The following is a 19,011-nucleotide window of genomic DNA, read 5'->3' on the forward strand; positions in this document are numbered from 1 at the left end:
GCACTCAGTAACACACTTCTTCAAAGTCACTGGCATGGGCATGATGCAGAGGCCTCTTCTTGAAGGACTGCAATGCCTATCCTGCTGTGTTAATGCACTTACTGCTTGGTGAGGAGAAGGCACAGCATAACCAAGTATAGAATCATAGAATCACCAAGATTGGAAAAGAGCTCTGAGATCATCCAGTCCAATTGTCTACCTATCACCAGTATTTCCTTATTAACCATGTCCCTCAGTACCACATTTAAATATTTCTTGAACACCTCCAGGGTCGGTGACTCCACCACCTTCCTAGGCAGCCTGTTCCAGTGCCTGACCGCTCTTTCAGAGAAGAAGTATTTCCTAATATCCAACCTGACTCTCCCCTTGCACAACCTGAGGCCATTCCCTCTAGTTCTAACATCTGTTATATGGGAGAAAATGCTGAACTCCACCTCACCGGAACCTCCCTTCAGGTATTTATAGAGAGCAATAGGGTCACCCCTGAGCCTCCTCTTCACCAGACTGAACAATCCCAGTTCTCTCAGCCACTCCTCATAAGGCCTGTGCTCCAGACCCCTCACCAGCTTTGTTGCCATTCTCTGAACCCGCTGCAGGGCTTTGATGTCTTCCTTGTAGTGAGAGGTCCAAAACTGGACACAGTACTTGAGGTGTGGTCTCACCAGTGCTATGTACAGAGGGACAATCATTTCCTTGCTCCTGCTGGCAACACTATTTCTGATTCAAGCTAGGATTCCATTGGCCTTCTTGGCCACCTGCTGGCTCATGTTCAGTTGAACATCAACAAATATCTTCAGGTCCTCTACGCAGTCTTCCAGCCACTTGCCCAAAGCCTGCAGCATTGCCTGAGGTTGCTGTGCCTGAAGGGCAGGACCTGGCACTTGGTCTAGTTGAACTTCATCCCACTGGCCTCAGCCCACCCATCCAGCCTGTCCAGGTTGCTCTGTAGGGCTTTCCTATCCCCAGGCAGATTGATACTTCCTGCCAACTTGGTATCATCTGCAAACTTACTGAAAGTGCACTCAATGCCCTCATCCTGGTCACCAATAAAGACACCGAACAGGACAGGACCCACTAGTGACCCCTGTGGAACACCATACATGACCAGTTGCCAGCTGGATTTAACTCCATTCACTACCACTTTCTGTGTCCAGCCATTCAGCCAGTTCTTTACCCTGCAAAGAGTGTATCTATCCAAACCATGGGCTGCCAGCTTCTCCAGGAGAATACTGTGGGAGACAGTATTGAAGGCTTTGGTAAAGTCTAGATAGACTATGTCAACAGACTTTCCCTCATCCACCAGGCGATCATGGAAGTAGATCAGATTGGTCAAGAAGGACCTGCCCTTCACAGACCCGTGCCAGTTGTCCTGCACATGCCATGTGATCATGCTGTGTGATGTAGTTTAACCAAGAGCCACACTGGCATGTAGATTGAGATTAGAGACTTCGCTGTAAAAAGTCCTAAAATGAAATGTTGGGGAACAATTTCTCCAAGATAGAGAATAGTATCTTATTTCCCTTCTCCTGAACTTGATTTGCATCAGGTGGGCTGGAGAGAGAGTCAGTGCTCAGCCTATGACTATGAAAAACATCATTCCCTGTGGGTCAAGAAAAATCCCTTATCATCCACTAGGGAGTGGAGGAAAAGTGCTTCAAAGGGAACATCTATGCCTCCATCCACATGCTGCTGCCTCTGGAGCAGATGACTGGTGACAACTGCTGTTGCCTCTTAGCCAGGTTAAAATTACACTGTAGTGGTAGGATGTTCCCATTTCTGATTAGTCTATTTGATGTGACTTTCTGCTTTTCTCTAGAGAGAAGCATCCTTTAAGCCTGTTCAGAAGCAGACATTACTCTTTGTGAGCTCTCAGACTCTGTCTGGAATTTCCAAGCACCTGCCATAGGTTGCCTGGGGAGTCTCACTGGGGAGAGAGTGCAAGGGCCCTGCTCAAGTCCAGAGAGGGGAGGTGCAGCGTTGGGCCTGGAAGTGAAATTCTCAGTGACCTTCCATATGCACTGGGCACTAGGATAGGGACAAAGTGTAGGATAGGGCCACCACTGTGGAAATTACTGATTCATGCTACAAAACATGCTACAAAACATGCTACAGCAATGTTTTCTCTGCAATTTTGTGTGAATGAAGGAAGATCTTTTTGTTACAGGGGCAAAACAGTGAAATCAGCAAGGCAGACTTTCTTCAGAGGGTCATCCTGCAAAACACTCCAAAAACTTGAGAACCTTATTCAAAATACAATTTTAGCACTGACTTTGATTTACATGTGGTGTTAACCCATAAAAATGGGTCTTTCAATGTTTGTGACTGGGTTGTATCCAACCTCATTTGGTCCTCCTAAAGCAGGCTGGTCTATCGAGGAACAAAAAGATGAAAGTTTCTAGAGCTTTCTCTTTCTTGGAGAGAGAAGAAGAAGAAACTCTCATAAATTTGTTTTCTCCATATTAATGGTTCTTTTTTCTTGCTTCTGACTACCTTGCTATATGTAATTCTAAATATGAAGTCTTTTAACTGTAAAGAAATATGGTGATGATTTCAGAATGACTAGTATGCTGAAAAATATTTTTCAAAGAATGACTAAGACTTATTTCATATGGTGAAATTTTTACTTCGTGAAGTAACTTCGTTTAAACCTAGGAATTAAGTTTTTGCCTCAGTGGCTCATTGGAGAGGAGTTGACTTTCCATTCAACAGTTTATGACGTTGAAGAAAGAGAACAACTCTTTTCTACAGTAGGAATATATAATTTTTCTTTTAGCATGAATATAACTGGCATGCTGATTCACAAGTGGACGCATTTTGCGAGCCCTTCATGAGATTTTCTCTACTGTTAGATATTTAAACATATTTTTATTTGATTAGGCATGCACCTATTTTACTTGAGAGGTAAAACATTTGCATGCCATATAGTTCAACATTAATTTTTCTGCAATACCAACTGCTAACTATGTGATCTTGCCATAATGTGCCTGCCGATTGCAGAGAGGAGAAAAAAACTTGTTGTAATTTGCCCAGAGACTGCTTATTCAGCAATATCCACACTTTCTGTTTGATACCTTTTCAGATAGCTCAGGAATGAAGCAAATTCATCTTAATCTCTTCCAGTAGTATTTACATTCAATCCATTTAAAAATCATAATGGATTTTCCTTCATGAAAAACTTCCTAGAACTGTGTTGAAAATGAATTTGGAAAACAACCATGAAGCAACAAGATAATACACAATTGCTTTCATCTGCATGTTACAGCCTCTAACTGGACTAAAACTAGAGCCCCGAGCTTGAGACCTAGCCTCCTGGAAATACTGGATCAGTACTCCCATACCTGAGATTTCCATATACTTCTGCCTGGATTTGAAAACAATCAGGGTCCAAATACTGGGCAGGGGCATGTCTTTTTTGTGTTCTAGGGGAATGAAGTGCTGTCTTCAAGCAATTCATCTAATTTTTGTTTGTGAGCAATGGGCAAATGTAGCAAGAGACTGCAGCTGTGTTATTTTAGAGTTGAGTAGAACTGCCTTGAGATAACATTGCCTCATTTGACTTTTGCCTCCCTATAGACTAAGTTTGGCATGAGTGTTATTTTCTTGTAACGTGAAAAAAATCACATCTGTGAAATCCATGAAACAAGACCGAATAATTAAAATATGCTTTTCTCTTTGGTCTTCCTCTGATAGTGTTTGGTCAGTTCTCTTCTCACACCCAAACGAGCTGCAGTTTCATTTAGAACACTAAGAATAACTCTAATATAATAATGTCAGATTAGATAAAATAGAAGCAACAACTTTGGAAAAACTAGTATATAACACTAGTAGTCATTTGTCTTTCTGACTCCTAGTGCTTTAACTAGAAAACTTTTTTTTTTTTTTTTCCAAGGTACAATATCAGAGCAGAAATAAGGTACAAGCAGACAGAGGAAATAAGGTAGCACAAGTGTTTCAAGCTAAAATAGACTGAGACTCTGCATCATGTTTCTCAGAAGCTCTGCTCCCTTTGCAGCTCTTGAATGTGGCCCTGTTTTGCCAGACAAGTTCTAGACTCTGCTTGGTAGGAGAGAGTTTGGTGGTGCACTCCAAACCATGGCTAGTGCAGAACTACTTTCATTCAATTATGAAAAAACCTTACTCCTTAGAGTAGAGGTACTGTGGATCTTACTCTGGAGGATTTCAGCCTTGCTTGTCATGTTAAGATCTCACTTCCAGAAAATGAGCCTAATGTGGATGGATCCTCAACTGTTGTTTGACCTGCTGTTTCTTATCATCCCAGGAATAAAAATTTGGTGATCTAAAGCACTAACTACTCCTATAATAGGTATGTCTGTTTTGATTACTTAATGCCCAGTGAAAGAGCTGTTGAAGAAATCCAGCAGTATTCATTTAATCAGATATTGTCTTACTTGGGTCCAAGGAAAGCAGACAATCTGTCCAAGAAGTGTCTGATCTAAGAATGGAGAAAATTTTGAGCATGTGGTGGAATAGATCTACAGAAAGCATTAATAGCAGAGCATTACGAACTGCATTGAGACTAACAAGTAACCACATTCTAGTATCAACCTATCCTGGGAAAAAACTGTTGCTCATTTTTACTCTTGTACATTCTAATTGACTGCTTTCCTAATTCCCAGAATTATGGGACTACATGGAAACACTACAGCTCTAAACTATACTGCTTTACCAGTGGGAATAAGAAAAAGCAATTCCTTCTCAGATCAACAGACTTTTAAAGAAAAAATATATTTTTCCTTGAATTCTATTTAATGAACTATCATTTCCCAATCACAAAAATATGTTCTTTGACCTTGAGAAGAAAGTCAATCAAACTATCCAAAGTCACTGATGAGCAGAGCAAGCCAAGGCTCAAGAATTAAGGATTAGGTGCTAGCAAAGACTGCACTGTACAAAACCAACACATTTGTACCTTCTTATTCACAACAGTTAGAACAGCAAATGCACCCTGATTACACGTCCGGTATTTTACAAGAGAGACAAGAGATTAACCCTCAGTCTGATCACTAACAGATTGTTTTCTCACACAGTGTTGAGGTCTTTTTAGAGAATATCATGTTATCTTTCCTTAAGTTCAAATGGCTTTTGCAAATGCAGAATACTGTTTTATATTCACAGTCACCACAAAGTATTTCACACACTTAAGCACCTCCCTTATCTTCCTTCTCTGTAGCATGTGGGCTTCCTCTCAGTGGCAGTGCACTTGACTGAAGTGTAAAGAAGCACACAGAAATTGGTCTAAAAACAGTCTACAGAGGTGTTCCACTTCCTTAGTGCAGACATGGCACATCAGTTTTCAAATGATAGATGAGAGCAGTAGCTCCTGACACTTTAATTAATTGCCTTTTCACCTCTTTTCTTGGTAAGAGGAATTACAGCTTAGGACACTTAGGAAGTTAAATTCTGAACATCATTGTGTTCATTTTTTCATGTCAACATTAGGGAGAATCCTCTACAGACTTTCTGTTCTTAGAAGGAGCTCTGCCCCCTCAATGACATAAAATGACTGACAAAGTGCTTACCTCTATCATATCATCTGTTCAGATCCAGGGCTGACTTTTAATTCAGTTTCACACATTCAGCCAGAAACTTTAAAGAACTTGAGGCTTGGAAAATGCACAGTCTCCTGGTTTGCAGTTAGAGTTTATATTGCTGTTGCTAGTGACACATCTGGGGAAAAGAAATGGTTGTGACTGACTTAATCAGGCTCTAAGCCTGAGCTGTGTCTTAGCTTGGCTCATGCTGCTGGATTTAGTGAACTATGAAAGACATCTTTGTCTTACATTGACTATATCATGTTAAAGATAAATTGCATTTCAGCAAATACCTTCCAACGGTACATTTTTTTTTCATTTCATATTATTCTTCCTAACATGACGAAATTGCATTTAGCTTTGATAGCATGAAAATACTTTGACTACAAAATTTCCTGCTAGCTTGTGGTAGCAGGGTTTTGCAAGCAACTGAGAAGCAATGCAGGCTGAATTGTTGACTCATGTCATATGATGTTCTGATGAGCGATCTAACAATTGTGGCCGAGGCAAAATACAGGTAGAAGACCCTGCAAGCATACTGGTGAATGAGACTAATTGCAACTAATTCACTGAAAGATGTTGGACAAACCTCTGAACTAAGTTCTATAGGTACACTTGCTGATCTCCCATCTGTTCTGACCCAAAATCATGCTTTCTGGTTATATCACTGTTGTTCGGTAAAAAGGGGCAGCTGTATATAAACACGGTAAACTAAGCACAGCACCAACAAAGTATGGTAAGAGAAGTTTCAGGAGTACGTGTGTCTTACAAAGCCTCACACTGTTGAAACTTTATTCAGTCAAGTTTGACCTGTGCACAGTATCATCCTTTTTCCATTATTAGGTTTGTTGCCTACCTTCTCCCTTCCTAATGCTGCCTGTTTTTTTGAGGTGTACATTACTCACAAGTCTGAGGTAGCTACTGAATTCAGACGTACTCCTCCATTGCACAGTCTTATTTCTGGTTAAATTCAGGAATTCCAAAAATAATATCAGGGAGGAAAACTCAAAAGCTCACTGCTTTTGTGGGTTTTTTTTTTTTTTTTTTTTGAGGCCTGTTTTAGACCATATTTCCAATGATCAGGCTGTGCTCTTTAGTTCTGTGCTATATACATATGCTGTGTGTGCTACAAAAGATGTTTTTTTTAGCTTCTCCATATAGCCTATTAAACAGTAGTTGGAATACTTCCATCCCTAAAGGGAAACCTTTGGCACAAATAATATTGTCATTTGGATAGGCTAGACATACTTTTGCAAAGTGACCTTGTAAAAATATTGTCTGAGGAATGACTGAGCCTTAATTATATGACAGTGAGGCACTATATTCCGGTCTCTCTGGAATATGAGGTCTCATCTGAAACCAGCTGAAATTAGACAAAAAACAGCAATGGGCATCAGAGTTAGAGGTTAAAATTTATTTATTTATTTATTTATTAGTTGTAGATGTTTATGTAAATTCCTTGTTTGGCAAAGCCAAACATTGCTTTCCATGGTTTTTCTGCCTGATGATTTTTGTCTTCACAAAATAATATAAAGTACTGCAAAGAGATTTTTCTGATTTCATTATAAATATACTTAAGTCTGGCATGTTTGGGCCAGAATACAATTTCTCTCTCTCTGTCTCAGTCACAGGCATAGGCTGATGGTTAGAATAGATAATTTTTGTGGTCTTTCCAAACTTAATGATTCTGTGATTCTTGAACTTTCTCATATATTTTTTCTGTGACAATCATTATCATTAGGACAACAGCCTACAATGTATTAAAACATGCAGATTTTTGTTTCTCCTCAAGACTTGATACCTTAAAATCTGTATTCCTAGGTCCATAAGGTAGAGACAGATATGACAGTTAAACATGCTATTAACCTGAATCATTATTCACATTTTCACACTTACTGTTTCATGTCACCTATACTGTTCCTGCTCATGGAACAGTTCATGTTCCACAACAAATGGGACCACCCCATGCTCCATCAGTCTAAGTAATTTTTATGATTTATTTGTAAACTTTTTGCTTTGTATATCCTATAAATGTAAGGGCAAACATAGTATAGCTGTAAAAGCAATCTTATAAAAAATATAAGGGACTGTATGTACAGTCACTGGAATGACCACACATTCACTGTATGCCATTCCAGGGCCATAACTATAGAGAGTAGGGCACAGTACCTAATAATATAGATCATAGAGGCCATTCAAATGGTGAAAAAATGCAAAAAAAGAAAAAGTTACTTCTGAAGAAGAGTGCATGATATTTCAGAGCCAGTTTTTCTGCCGCAAATAGCTGCTGCAAAAACATGATCTTCCAGACTCTGCTCAATATAAAAAGCTTCAGATCTGCATACTTCATTACTTCCAAAATGTAGCTGCCAAAATTAAAGAACTGCTCTCTAACTGTGCCCTTTTACTCTTATGAACAAATAATAAAGTGGAGCAAGTTAGAACTCAAATAACCTTATGAATATTGGACAGAATTTTCAAATCTGTGGCTCCTATTTACTGGGGAATCTGAATGTCATTCCTTGTAATGTTCTGTAGTCAATGAATTGAACAAACTAAAAATAGAGCCTGTTGTAGAATTTCTTTGTATTGTGAGTTCTTTTCCATGTGGTCTTCTAGGTCAAGAATAGTAGATTTTCCCTCTAACTTCCACATACCTCAAAGTTCTTCATTACATCTTCAGAGTATGCAATTTTTTTTCTAGTGTATTGAGATCTAAGAACAGTTTTTTTTTTTTTTTGAGGAAGTTATGTATGTTGTGTAGTCTCTACAAATGTCTGCAAATTCAGAATTATTAAGGTAGGCAACATGATCTTTTTTTAATGGTACTTTGTAAGTAGAAGCTTATTATCAACCTTTAGTTTGTGTTTAAAAAATTGAAAAGAATAGGTTTGAGTTCTTTTTTCCTGAAAATTAGCTCTCTGAATTTTTTACAGCTTCGGAGGAGCACCAGATACCAGTTGCAGTTTGCAGTTAGAAGATTCTCATTCTGAGATCAGATTTCTTGTGTATTAGAACCATATACTATGCCAAGTGATATCAGTTCAGTGTAACAGTCTGATGTAGTAGAAATGTCTAGCAGCTTCCAGCTTTCATCATTTATGTATGACATAAAGGATATGATCCAGAGTAATGGAGAAAACATTTTTGGCATGATGCTGTTTCATTGTGTATTTCAGGAACAACAACAAAAAAAGGCAGATATGCGGGAGACTATTTTAAACATAATGAAATTAAATTTTCAATTGTAAGTCTACTCTCTGAAGCTTTGAATTTTTTTTTTTTTATTTGTACGATGTACAGAAACTATGTGCACAACATTTATTAAGCACATCATAACAAAATAAAATTGGGCCTCAATTGAAATGTGATACTTGTACAGATTCTCCAGCTTAGTATCAGGAAGCCAAGCACACAGAGATGTTGTTCAAGACAACATGCCTAGCTGTAAATGTGGTAGCAATCCATTCTGGAAGGGGGAGGAGAAGAGTACGGAATCTATTCTCTGGCCCATTAGTATATGTGGCTAACAGGGAAGAAATGGTGAAGAGACAATATGGTGATGAAGTCTTGGGGAATAAAAAGGCAATCGAATACTCAACAAATGAGAAACTCGTAAGAAAGACCTGCAAAAGTGTCTTATTTGCAGCTGCCTTTTAAAAAGACACTTCTGACCTGCAGCTTATAAACAAAGCTGGTGTCACGAGGGAAGGTCTGAATATATGTAAGATCACATGGAAACCCCCATCTGTGATCGATAGATATCAAATTGACAGGATGACAAACTTGACAAATTCTTGACAAATTGACAAAGATTGACAAATTCTCAGCGCTACTGTGAAAAACAAAAATTAATTTCTCAGTAAAGTGATCAGGACTGGCATCTGATCAGGCAAACAGAGCAGGAAAACCATTGTATGGTGACTTATATCTTGAGAACTTCTTGTACTGAGAGAGCAGGAAGGTGCTATCAAATGATAACACATTGCCGAAAGTGGAATAAGAAGTAATGGGCACAAGCAGCTCTCACCAAGGGACACACGCCCAAGACACCATCTGAGACGGAAAGTCAATTAGTTGTCAAGTTTAAGCCCAGGTAATGAGCCTACTGGAGAACGAGGCAGCAGGAGCATCAACAGCACTGGGTTGAGGTGGTTCCTCCTGCTCACTCTGAACATGCTCTGTGTGTGCTGGCAGCAGGGAGTGGGCAGTGACACAGGGCTGTCATCAGTGCCCCCAGGCCTCCTTAGGTACTTCAGTGTCATCTCTTGACAACAATCCTCCTAGTTGTGGTCAGCTTCACAGGTTTAACTGGCAACATTTGGTAGATATTACCAGGTGATGTAAGTCTTCTATGTCGGAAAAAAATGCCAAGAGACGTGGTGTCAATTTTCCATTTATATCCTCTGTTCTATATATACCAGCATTAAATTTTAAGTGCAGCCACAATCTCATCAGCTCATGTTCTGTTACAGTGAAAGATGTAAGCAAGTATCTGCATCTTTTACTGAGAATACATATCTCACAGTCCCAGTTGTCTGTCGTCATTTAAATAATGACAGATGCTGATCCGCCTGGATGAGGCAGAGTCTGGAGCCACCCGCTCCGTCTGAGGCAGGTTTTTATGTTGCCAGAACATAACTCTGTCTCCTGCAAGCCTGAGTTCCTCTAGACAAGAGCAGACAATGCCAGTGTGTAGTTATTTTAACCCCACAGTTTAGTCACCCACTTACTGCAGAAAGCAAACAGTAAGGGAACAATCTCTTCTCAAACCTGCTTGTGCTGCAAGCCAGCATTGCTCAGGAAGAAATGTGTAACATGATGCTGCAGACCCTGACAGCATCTCTCCTGTCCTGTCCTCTCTTCTTGTGAATAGAAACTCTAGGACTTCTGTCACTTTTAGAACTAGCTAATCTAACTACTAAGTACTTTAAGTGAATTTAGGGTACCGGAAATGCTTACTTAATGTGTATGCAGTATTACTTACCCTATTGCTTTCTGGATTATGATAAAAAGCAAGAAAGTAGTTGGTAGTTTTTTTGTTTGCATTTAATTTACTCTTTTAATCTGTACACCTTGGGGTATACAAGGATGGTGTCTAGCAAGTTTACAAGTGTAAAAGGATAGACACTGATGACACTGCCTCTGTATGTGTAACAGCTGTGACTGAAAAGACATTCAATATGGCTAACACTTTGAGATCTCAGAGATCCAAAACATGATAACATTTTCTATAATAAATCTTTATTGATATCTAGTGTCATCATAGTGTCTAGTACATTACATATCAGTCTGCTAAAAATGATGCAAGAAACTAGCCTAACAAATCTGCCTTTCATTGGCAGGGTTATCAAGGGACTGCTGAAAGTAGATTATCTACCTGCTTTTTCTATTTTGCTCCAAAAATTCTGTAGCACCTATGTTGGCTATAACACGCAGTACAGCATCATGATGAGCTAGAAGAGCTTTGCTTGTAGGCGTCATACTACTTTAAAAGGCTACAAATCCTACTCAAAAAGGAAAAAATACAAATGAAAGAATAATCACAAATCCTGCCTCTTTTGTTGAACAGAAGTAGGTTCAGCTTACTTTTTTTTTTTTTTTTAATGTACTTTGCCATTCATAAAGAAAAAATGTAAGGATTTTAATCTCTAGCCTTACACATGAGTTTAGTAGACAGCAAAATGCCAACCAGCTTCCAGGAAAGTTAGTCCCATTTACCAAACACAAAGGCACTGTCATTCAAAAAGGCTTTCCTCTTTGTGTCTAAATCCATGTGTCTAACTTGCTAGTTCTGTGTTTTTGTTTCTCTTTTTTTTTATGTTTTACTAAAAGTACATATTAAAAAAGTCTTGTTACTTACATGCATTAGCTGTATTATATATTTTATATGTGGCACAACACAATTCCTCTTCACTCAGTGAGGCCCAGGTGAGCCACAAGGTTGGACACCCATGACGGATAGCCAGGCACAGTGCAAACTGTGTGCCAGCTTACTACTGTGAACCTGTGTTTAATGCAGTAAAAGTCTATCATTACTTCTGAAGGGATATTCACTAGACATAGGAAAGACTGCTGCTTGGGTATAAATTTCCTTTCTCAGAGGAAGGCCTTTGTGCCCTCCCAGAACAAAGTGTAACTGAGTGATGTTTAAAATCAGCTTTAAAAGGCAACACGTGGTTTTAGCTGTAGTATTCATTACATAAGATAAAGTGTCTACTGCAAAAAATGTATACTAATTTTCAATGCAGTCTTCACCTGCCGAAAAGATATCAGTATAAAGTTACTTTCTTGTTCTTGTGATGTTACCACAGATCACCCTTTCAGACCACCACCTGCTTGAGTGGAGCTCTCAACCCTGAGTGAAGCTTTTCTCTCTATGCTTTTCTAGTGCTTAAGGATGTGAATCATCAAGTCCAGCACAAACAGACCTACTGCAGGAGTTGACAAAAAAAAAAAAAAAAATCAGCAAAAAGGGCTGTTAGTTAACTTATTCATTCCCTCATGCATCCTATTTTTGCTTACAGGAAAATTATGTAATTAGAACATTTTTCTATTATAAGGCCAGAAGCTGCCTCCTGGAATTGATGCTGAAGTTTCTTCCTAGTTGTAGTCCTCACTTTCCCTGCGCTGACCTCTTCTCCCACAGCATGCACGCTTTCACCCACATCCTCCCTGTCTTCCACCCACGCCATCAGAATTGGGATTTTACACACTCATTTCCTATAATAACTATTTTAAAATTTGCATTTTTTTCTACAAGCACAGCAATGAATAGCGTTAACAGCATGCAGTGTAAGATGTTCATGTAAGATGCTCAAAGCCTGACAGAAAATGGCCTAATGACTAATAATTTTGACTTACTGGGCTGTGAATGGCTATATTTAAGTATGTAACCCCTCTTAACTTCTTTACACCATGGTGCAGTATAGTTCACTTAGCCTAAGAGGAGGATAATGACAGCTTTATACAGGATCTCATGTCACACCTCCAAGTTTTCTTTTTATCTCCTAGATTACACTGCACATTAAAGCAATAGTGTGCATTAATCTGACCTCTGGCATTTGGGCCATACTAACCCACCAGTGCAGGTTTATGTACCTCACACCTCAGACCCTATCAAGAAATTTGGCAGTGGCAGCTTGATAAGGACACCATACTTTACTGAATGTGTTCTAAAAACAACATGTGCAAAACACTTCTCTGGGATACTTTTTAATGACCTTCCTCACTTGTGTCCCTCTTCTTTAACTATGACCCATACGGGTTCTCCAAACTTCTGCAGCATCAGAAAGTGCTGTAAAGAAGCAGCAGTGAGAATTCTGAAGTTTATGCAAAAATGCTAGCACCTGGAGAAAGGAGGGGGAAATCTGTGGAAAGACTATGACTTTCTGGAAACCCTAGAAACTGTTTATTTTAAAATGATAAAATAATTCTTCTAAAAAAGGTTACATTTCTAATAAGAGTGATCACATTTTTCATTTCAGTACTGGTCTAATTAACAAGTGAACCTGAATTACCAGGTACTTTAAAGTGAAAATTCTAGCAATGGAAGGTTTCTAGTATTGCAGCAGTTTAAGCAATCATTGTAATCCATTCAAATTCTCTTTTTATTAGTGTGTCACTGATAGTGAAATAACACTCCCCAGATTCCTTATCCCAGGTTGGGATATGTATTGGCATTTATGTATTGGAAAATATGTATTTCAAAAGGAGGAAAAATTAACCAATTCCTCAAATTAAACTTTCAAGAAAGTTGGGGCCATTCTAAATAATCTTAATTCAATGACAGAGTGGCTCAGGAAGTCAATGGTTACTGCTGTAATCTTTATATACCTTCTCATAAACCAATAATAATAATTATACTTTTGGAATGGTGTTTCTATTTTCTAATTTTATCCTCACTGAAAAAAAAAAATCATTCTTTAAATTTAAAAATTGTTGAAAAGTTGAAAACTTTTTAATTATGATGGTGACTACTGTAATTAAAGTAGAGACCAAAGTAAAGTCAGTTGTTTTATTAAATACACACAAAGCTTTATAGAACTTGGATAATGAATGCACTGAGAGCATTTTAATGCACAACTTAAGAAACAAATGGTAGTCCAGATTCAAAACTACACAATAGCGTCCTGAGAGATTCCTTTTCACACTTGTCCAGTGATATTTTTAAGATCTACAGCTTACAAAAGAGCCAGTGCTTTATTGCAGTCACTTTTCAAGGCTAGCATTACATTCATTTTATCTCCTTTCCTTTTTTTCTCTCATTATCTTCTTGCTTTCTTCTCTTCTCCTCTTATTTACAGGATTCCGTGGATCGTAGATCTCAAAAGTGTCTTCATCCTGCATGCTTGCATCTTTCACCTTTCTGCTCCTATCTTCAAACTGAAGTACATGTGACATCCTAAGAAACAAATAAAACATGGCTCAAATACAGTGACAGAACAGTAAGTTATGATTTCTGATTATGATAACCATGACAAAATTGTAGCACCAAGCAGCACCATGTAGCAAAGAAGACCTAAGCTTTGCTATTTTTTTTTCCTTTTCTTATTAAACTCTGGTATAACAGGATAACCACTTTTATGAAAACACATGTTCACAAATACCAGCTGGAATTTGCTCTGCTGGATTTTATTTCAAGAATTGAACTCTCTTGTCTTGTCTTTTTCTATTTAATGTATCTTCCCAAACGTACTGAATAATTTTCCCAGGAACAGGGAGTGTTTCTTGAGAAACTTTTCCTATTAGTCACTTTGGACTTCCTTTCACAGTTCCAGTTAAGCAAAAGGAGAGAAGAGCTTGCATGGAAAACTAACAAGGTGCACAGATCAACATGGGAATGCCTGAATTACTACTCTTCCACCTTAACCTGGCTCAGATAATACTTTTTAATTATTTCAATGTTAAACTAAAGTTTTTTTCAACCCCAGTTTTTTCTACTGTTGATTAGAAATCTTATTTTCCCTTTTCAGCAAATTCTCTTTCCAGTCCGACTGATCATATTGCCATAGTCTAGTCAAAAATTGTTAGCTGCATCCAGTGCCAGGAAAGCCTTAAGCTGATTAACTGTGGCCTTATTAATAGAAACCTACAAGTTTTAGTTTGGACTAAAAACAAAGAGATAAATTATTTGTTCTGTCTAACGAAAAAGGGTTGGGAGAAAAGAGAAGAAAAATACTACAGATGCTTAAAATTTGACTGATTGTCAGTCTACTGTCTTTACTGACAACCTTGTTACTTTTGTGTATCACACAATGTAGTTTTAAGTATCAAAACTTGCCTGCAGAATTAATGGTGTTCATCACAGCAGTAATATTTTAAATGAAAAGCCCACATGATTACTTAATAAGACTATTGAATATAAAGTCATAGTAACACTGATACTTATGGGCCAAAGGCAGCAGAATTAGAAAAAAAACACCAAAAACTAAATTAATGATTTTTCAGTGCATAGAGATGTGATAAAAAAGCTCACTTAAGTCTGGACTCTGTTTTAATCAACTGTAAAAATTTCTTTAACTTTAATGGGACAATATTAACAATGATTTGAACAATAACAATTGAACTGAATATAAGCCTGTTTGTCTTTACAACATTAGATATTGGTAAAGTCCTTATGAAATAGGAAGTCCATGAAAAACAAGTCAGAATCAGAATGAAAGCTCGTTTACTGATGAAAGATTGCTTTATCAGTCTCTCACAACATATAAGAGATCGTGAACAAAGCAGATTTTTCAAAGAGCTCTAGTGCAGATCTTCACATGTAAAGGGACAGAGCACCATCAGGTCAGTAGATGTAGATTACAGTATTGAACTATTAAAGAAATCAAACAAAATTCAAAACAATGGAACATAAGGGTTAGAATGCTTTTGAAAAATCTTACATGCAGTAATCGAGATTTTTCAACACAATCTATTATTGACGTGTGGGTTTCTTACATTTTTCACTGAACAGTACTGAAAGTAGGCATGCATATTACCACGTCCTCTGAAAATACTTCTTAAGACTTGTTTCCAGTGTGTGGAATTCAGTAGTTTATAAACCTCATAGACTAATAAAAAAAATATAGTATTTTCTTAGTCATATCTACAATTCAGAGTAACATAATGTACCATCAGAGTGATTCATGATTGTGTATTTGTAGTTTAATTATAAAAACACTGTATCACTGTGGAGAGACTGAAGTAATTTATTTTAGTTAACATGCTTTTTTACATTTGTCATATTTTTTCGACATATTAAAGATGAGCATCAAAATATGTATATACATTTAAAAATACAAAATCACATTATTCCAGACTAAATTAAAATACGGTCCCAAAGAGGTGCTGTCATTACTCACTAAGTGACTTTAGAGGATGTTAAATGAATGCGTACAGCGTACTCTCAACCATTTAATCAGCTGGAGTTTCAAACTATGACATAGTGTATTTGTAGGATACAACGCATAGGAATTAAATCTCTCTCTCATTCTTGGGTCTGACCATAGAAATAGGATGCAGCAGATAAAGAGAATCACAGAATCACAGAATCACTAAGGTTGGAAAAGACCTATAAGATCATCCAGTCCAACCATCCACCTATCACCAATGGTTCTCGCTAAACCACATCCCTCAACACAACATCCAAACGTTCCTTGAACACCTCCAGGGAAGATCACACAGTATTTGTTTCCAAGAGCTGAAAGAAGTCACTCTCTCACTTCTATTCGTAACTTTCCACTGAGGTGTTCCCAGTTGTGAATAAAAATATGCCAACATTAAAAATTACTTTGAAACTCACTGAATGAATTTCAGATGCAGCATCTCATAGGTAAAGTAAAAAAAAACCCAAAAGATTTTAAAAAATACTTCCCTGGTGTGAACTTCAGCTTAGTTTTGCAAGACACACATCTTCACAGGTATACCTACTTTGCATCAGAGTAAACGCTAAATCAGACTTCATACTATTGAAAGAATAATGTCTTCTTTTTTTCAAGAACATGGGAAGTATCTAGTTGTCTAATTATATCTAGTATCTAATATTACAGTATCTAATTTTTTTGAAATTAATAAATTTAGAGTAGTCTTACTCAAGCAACTCCAGCAAGCCTGCATTTGCATGACTTTCCAAATGCTGAGATTGGGCTACAATTCCACAAATGCATGTGGTATGTTTTCCTTCTTCAGTTTATAGCTCTCTACCCTTCCTCATGCTCCTGAGTTCAGCAAAGAGCTGTCTGCCCCCTTGTGCCCTGCACTCACTGTGATGAAATCTCCAGCTTCATCTCTTCATCCCTGGACTTCCATAATCTACTACTCAACTTCTGCTTAACACCAACTGCTGACAGTTCATCTTACACTATGTAAGACACACAAATTTAAAATACTTTTTTTCTTCAAAATTTAAAGGATGAAAAGTGTCAGTTCTTATACATTAAACTCGAAACCCAAACTTTTGCAATGCAGGGTGTATTTCTTACCCTCTTCTCCCCTCTAAAAATTATCATGAATTAAATAGCTTGCCAAAACTGATGATTCTGGGTTAAGACTACCTCAGGCAGCAAATCAGAGCTAGCTATCTTACTACAGTTTTAGTGCTGGATAGTTTCAGTATGGATTTATTCCATGTGCTGAGGCAGCATCTGTGCTTTCAGCTGCACCTATTTCCTGCAGTGTTAAAAAAATGACATTTGCTACTCAGCTCTCTAGTGTATTGCAGAAATGAAATGTCTTGATACATTAGACTGAAATACCTGTACACATTTTAACTTGCATCAGAGATAACACAGTATTTCCAAAGGTAAGCAGATACACTCCTAGTACAGTGACATTCTTGGATGATTCATGCAACAGTTGGCAAACAAGACTCCACAGTCAATAGCAGACTGTGTATCTTCTCCTCAATGTCCTTGAACTGCAGTAACTAACACAATACCTTCCTGATCAGTTTGATTGTTTTCTAGGAGGTAACAAGTGGGAGAATGTTGGCTGCGATACTAAAAAAAATCAGTACAGCAAACTTCAAGAACTGCTGCATTATGATTAAGCTGTGTCCAATAGCTAAAGCAGCATTTGCCAGCTGGGCAGCAAAGACCAGACCCCACCTGCACGGTGCTCTCCAGGCAGACTCAAGCAGCTTATTTGGGAGACAGACTGTTCTACTGAACTACTGCAGTGCAAAGGTACTTGTAAGAAAAGATAGGATATATGGTAATTCCTGTGATTTTGGGATGTGTGAGCCATGCACTGATCTGAAGCATGTGCCAGCAGCTGACAGCTGGCAGTCATTTTAAGCGTAGCATAAGCAGACATCAAGTATCACATCAGCTCTAGCCTTTCCTGCTCTGCCCTTTGGGAGAAACCAAAGTAGCAATCAGTGAATTTAATTATTTTCAGTATCAGTGATAACAAGGAAGTAGTGAAAATCCTTTTGCACTAGGGCTGAAGCTCTAAACTCCATATACAACACAATGCCCAAATCACTAATTTTTATACTAACTGAAGTGAAAAACTGCATTGTCTAATTTCATGCTTGTTAATCAATCTGGCACAGCTGTTGGCTGTTACCAGCCCACCTGTTGCTCATTCAACCTTCCTTGTCCAAGTTACTATCTGTTCCATTCCCTCCAGCACTTCAGTAACTTCCGTAGAGTGCCTGGGACATAAGCTTACACTAACCTATGTCATTGTTTTAAACAGCTCAACTTTGCAGTAAATCCTCAACAGGCATGGACAAATTCTGCCAACTCTGCTATAAGGCAGCAACTTTTGGCAGAAAGGCACTAACATCTCAAGCAGTTATAGTCAGGACTCATTTGGGGGCGCCTGCAAAAAGCATGGCAGCTGGTGACAGATCTTTTGTTTCTGCAATCAGCAGGCACTGAGGAATAAGAAATGCACAGTTCTTCAAATGCAGAACAATATGCTACTTAAAATGCACTACTTACTGTAGTGTAAGTAGTGACAACAAACCTATATGCTGTTTCAGGGGAAGAAAAGGAAAGAAGAGGAACAGCAGCTATTCCAGTTAAAAGCAGGTATTGTCCCTGGGAGAGGTGTACTCCTTAAGTAACTTATGAGTGCTGCAGCTCTAAGAAGAGACAGTGTGGAGATGGCTGGCTCCTGCTGGAGCCTGCAGGAGTGGCACACCCAGTGTCATCTTAGCTCCCAAGTGGGGGAGTTGGAAACAATCACAGATGGTTAGCTTTTAGTTGAAAGGAATTCTCTGTTAGGATAAACTTCTTAGCCAGATGTCTCAAATCTTTAATATATATAATTTTACCACTACAGCCTGTAACAACCAATCACACCTTTTTCTGCATTCAACATCACTTGCAAGTAACATGCTACCTACTTTTCTCACTTATGACAAATGTTATGTACACAGAAAACAAAAGCAGTCATCAAGTACTACTGCTTCCCTTACATTCTATTCTATTTGCAACGCAGATTTTTCCTGCAACTACTGTAAACG

General features: G+C 38.2%; 1 protein-coding gene across 1 annotated transcript in view; it reads right to left on the minus strand.

Annotated features, from left to right (window-relative positions):
- Positions 1–13,555: 13,555 nt before the first annotated feature.
- The window catches only part of CWC27 (CWC27 spliceosome associated cyclophilin), a 111,790-nt gene continuing 106,334 nt past the window's right edge, over positions 13,556–19,011 (minus strand). The window contains exon 14 of the mRNA XM_031608221.2: positions 13,556–13,956. Coding sequence (XP_031464081.2) covers positions 13,794–13,956 — 163 coding nt within the window. The 3' untranslated portion in view covers positions 13,556–13,793. The remainder of the gene's footprint in view (positions 13,957–19,011) is intronic.

Source organism: Phasianus colchicus, chromosome Z (genome assembly GCF_987193195.1).
Source record: "Phasianus colchicus chromosome Z, bPhaCol1.hap1.1, whole genome shotgun sequence".
Lineage (NCBI taxonomy): Eukaryota > Metazoa > Chordata > Aves > Galliformes > Phasianidae > Phasianus > Phasianus colchicus.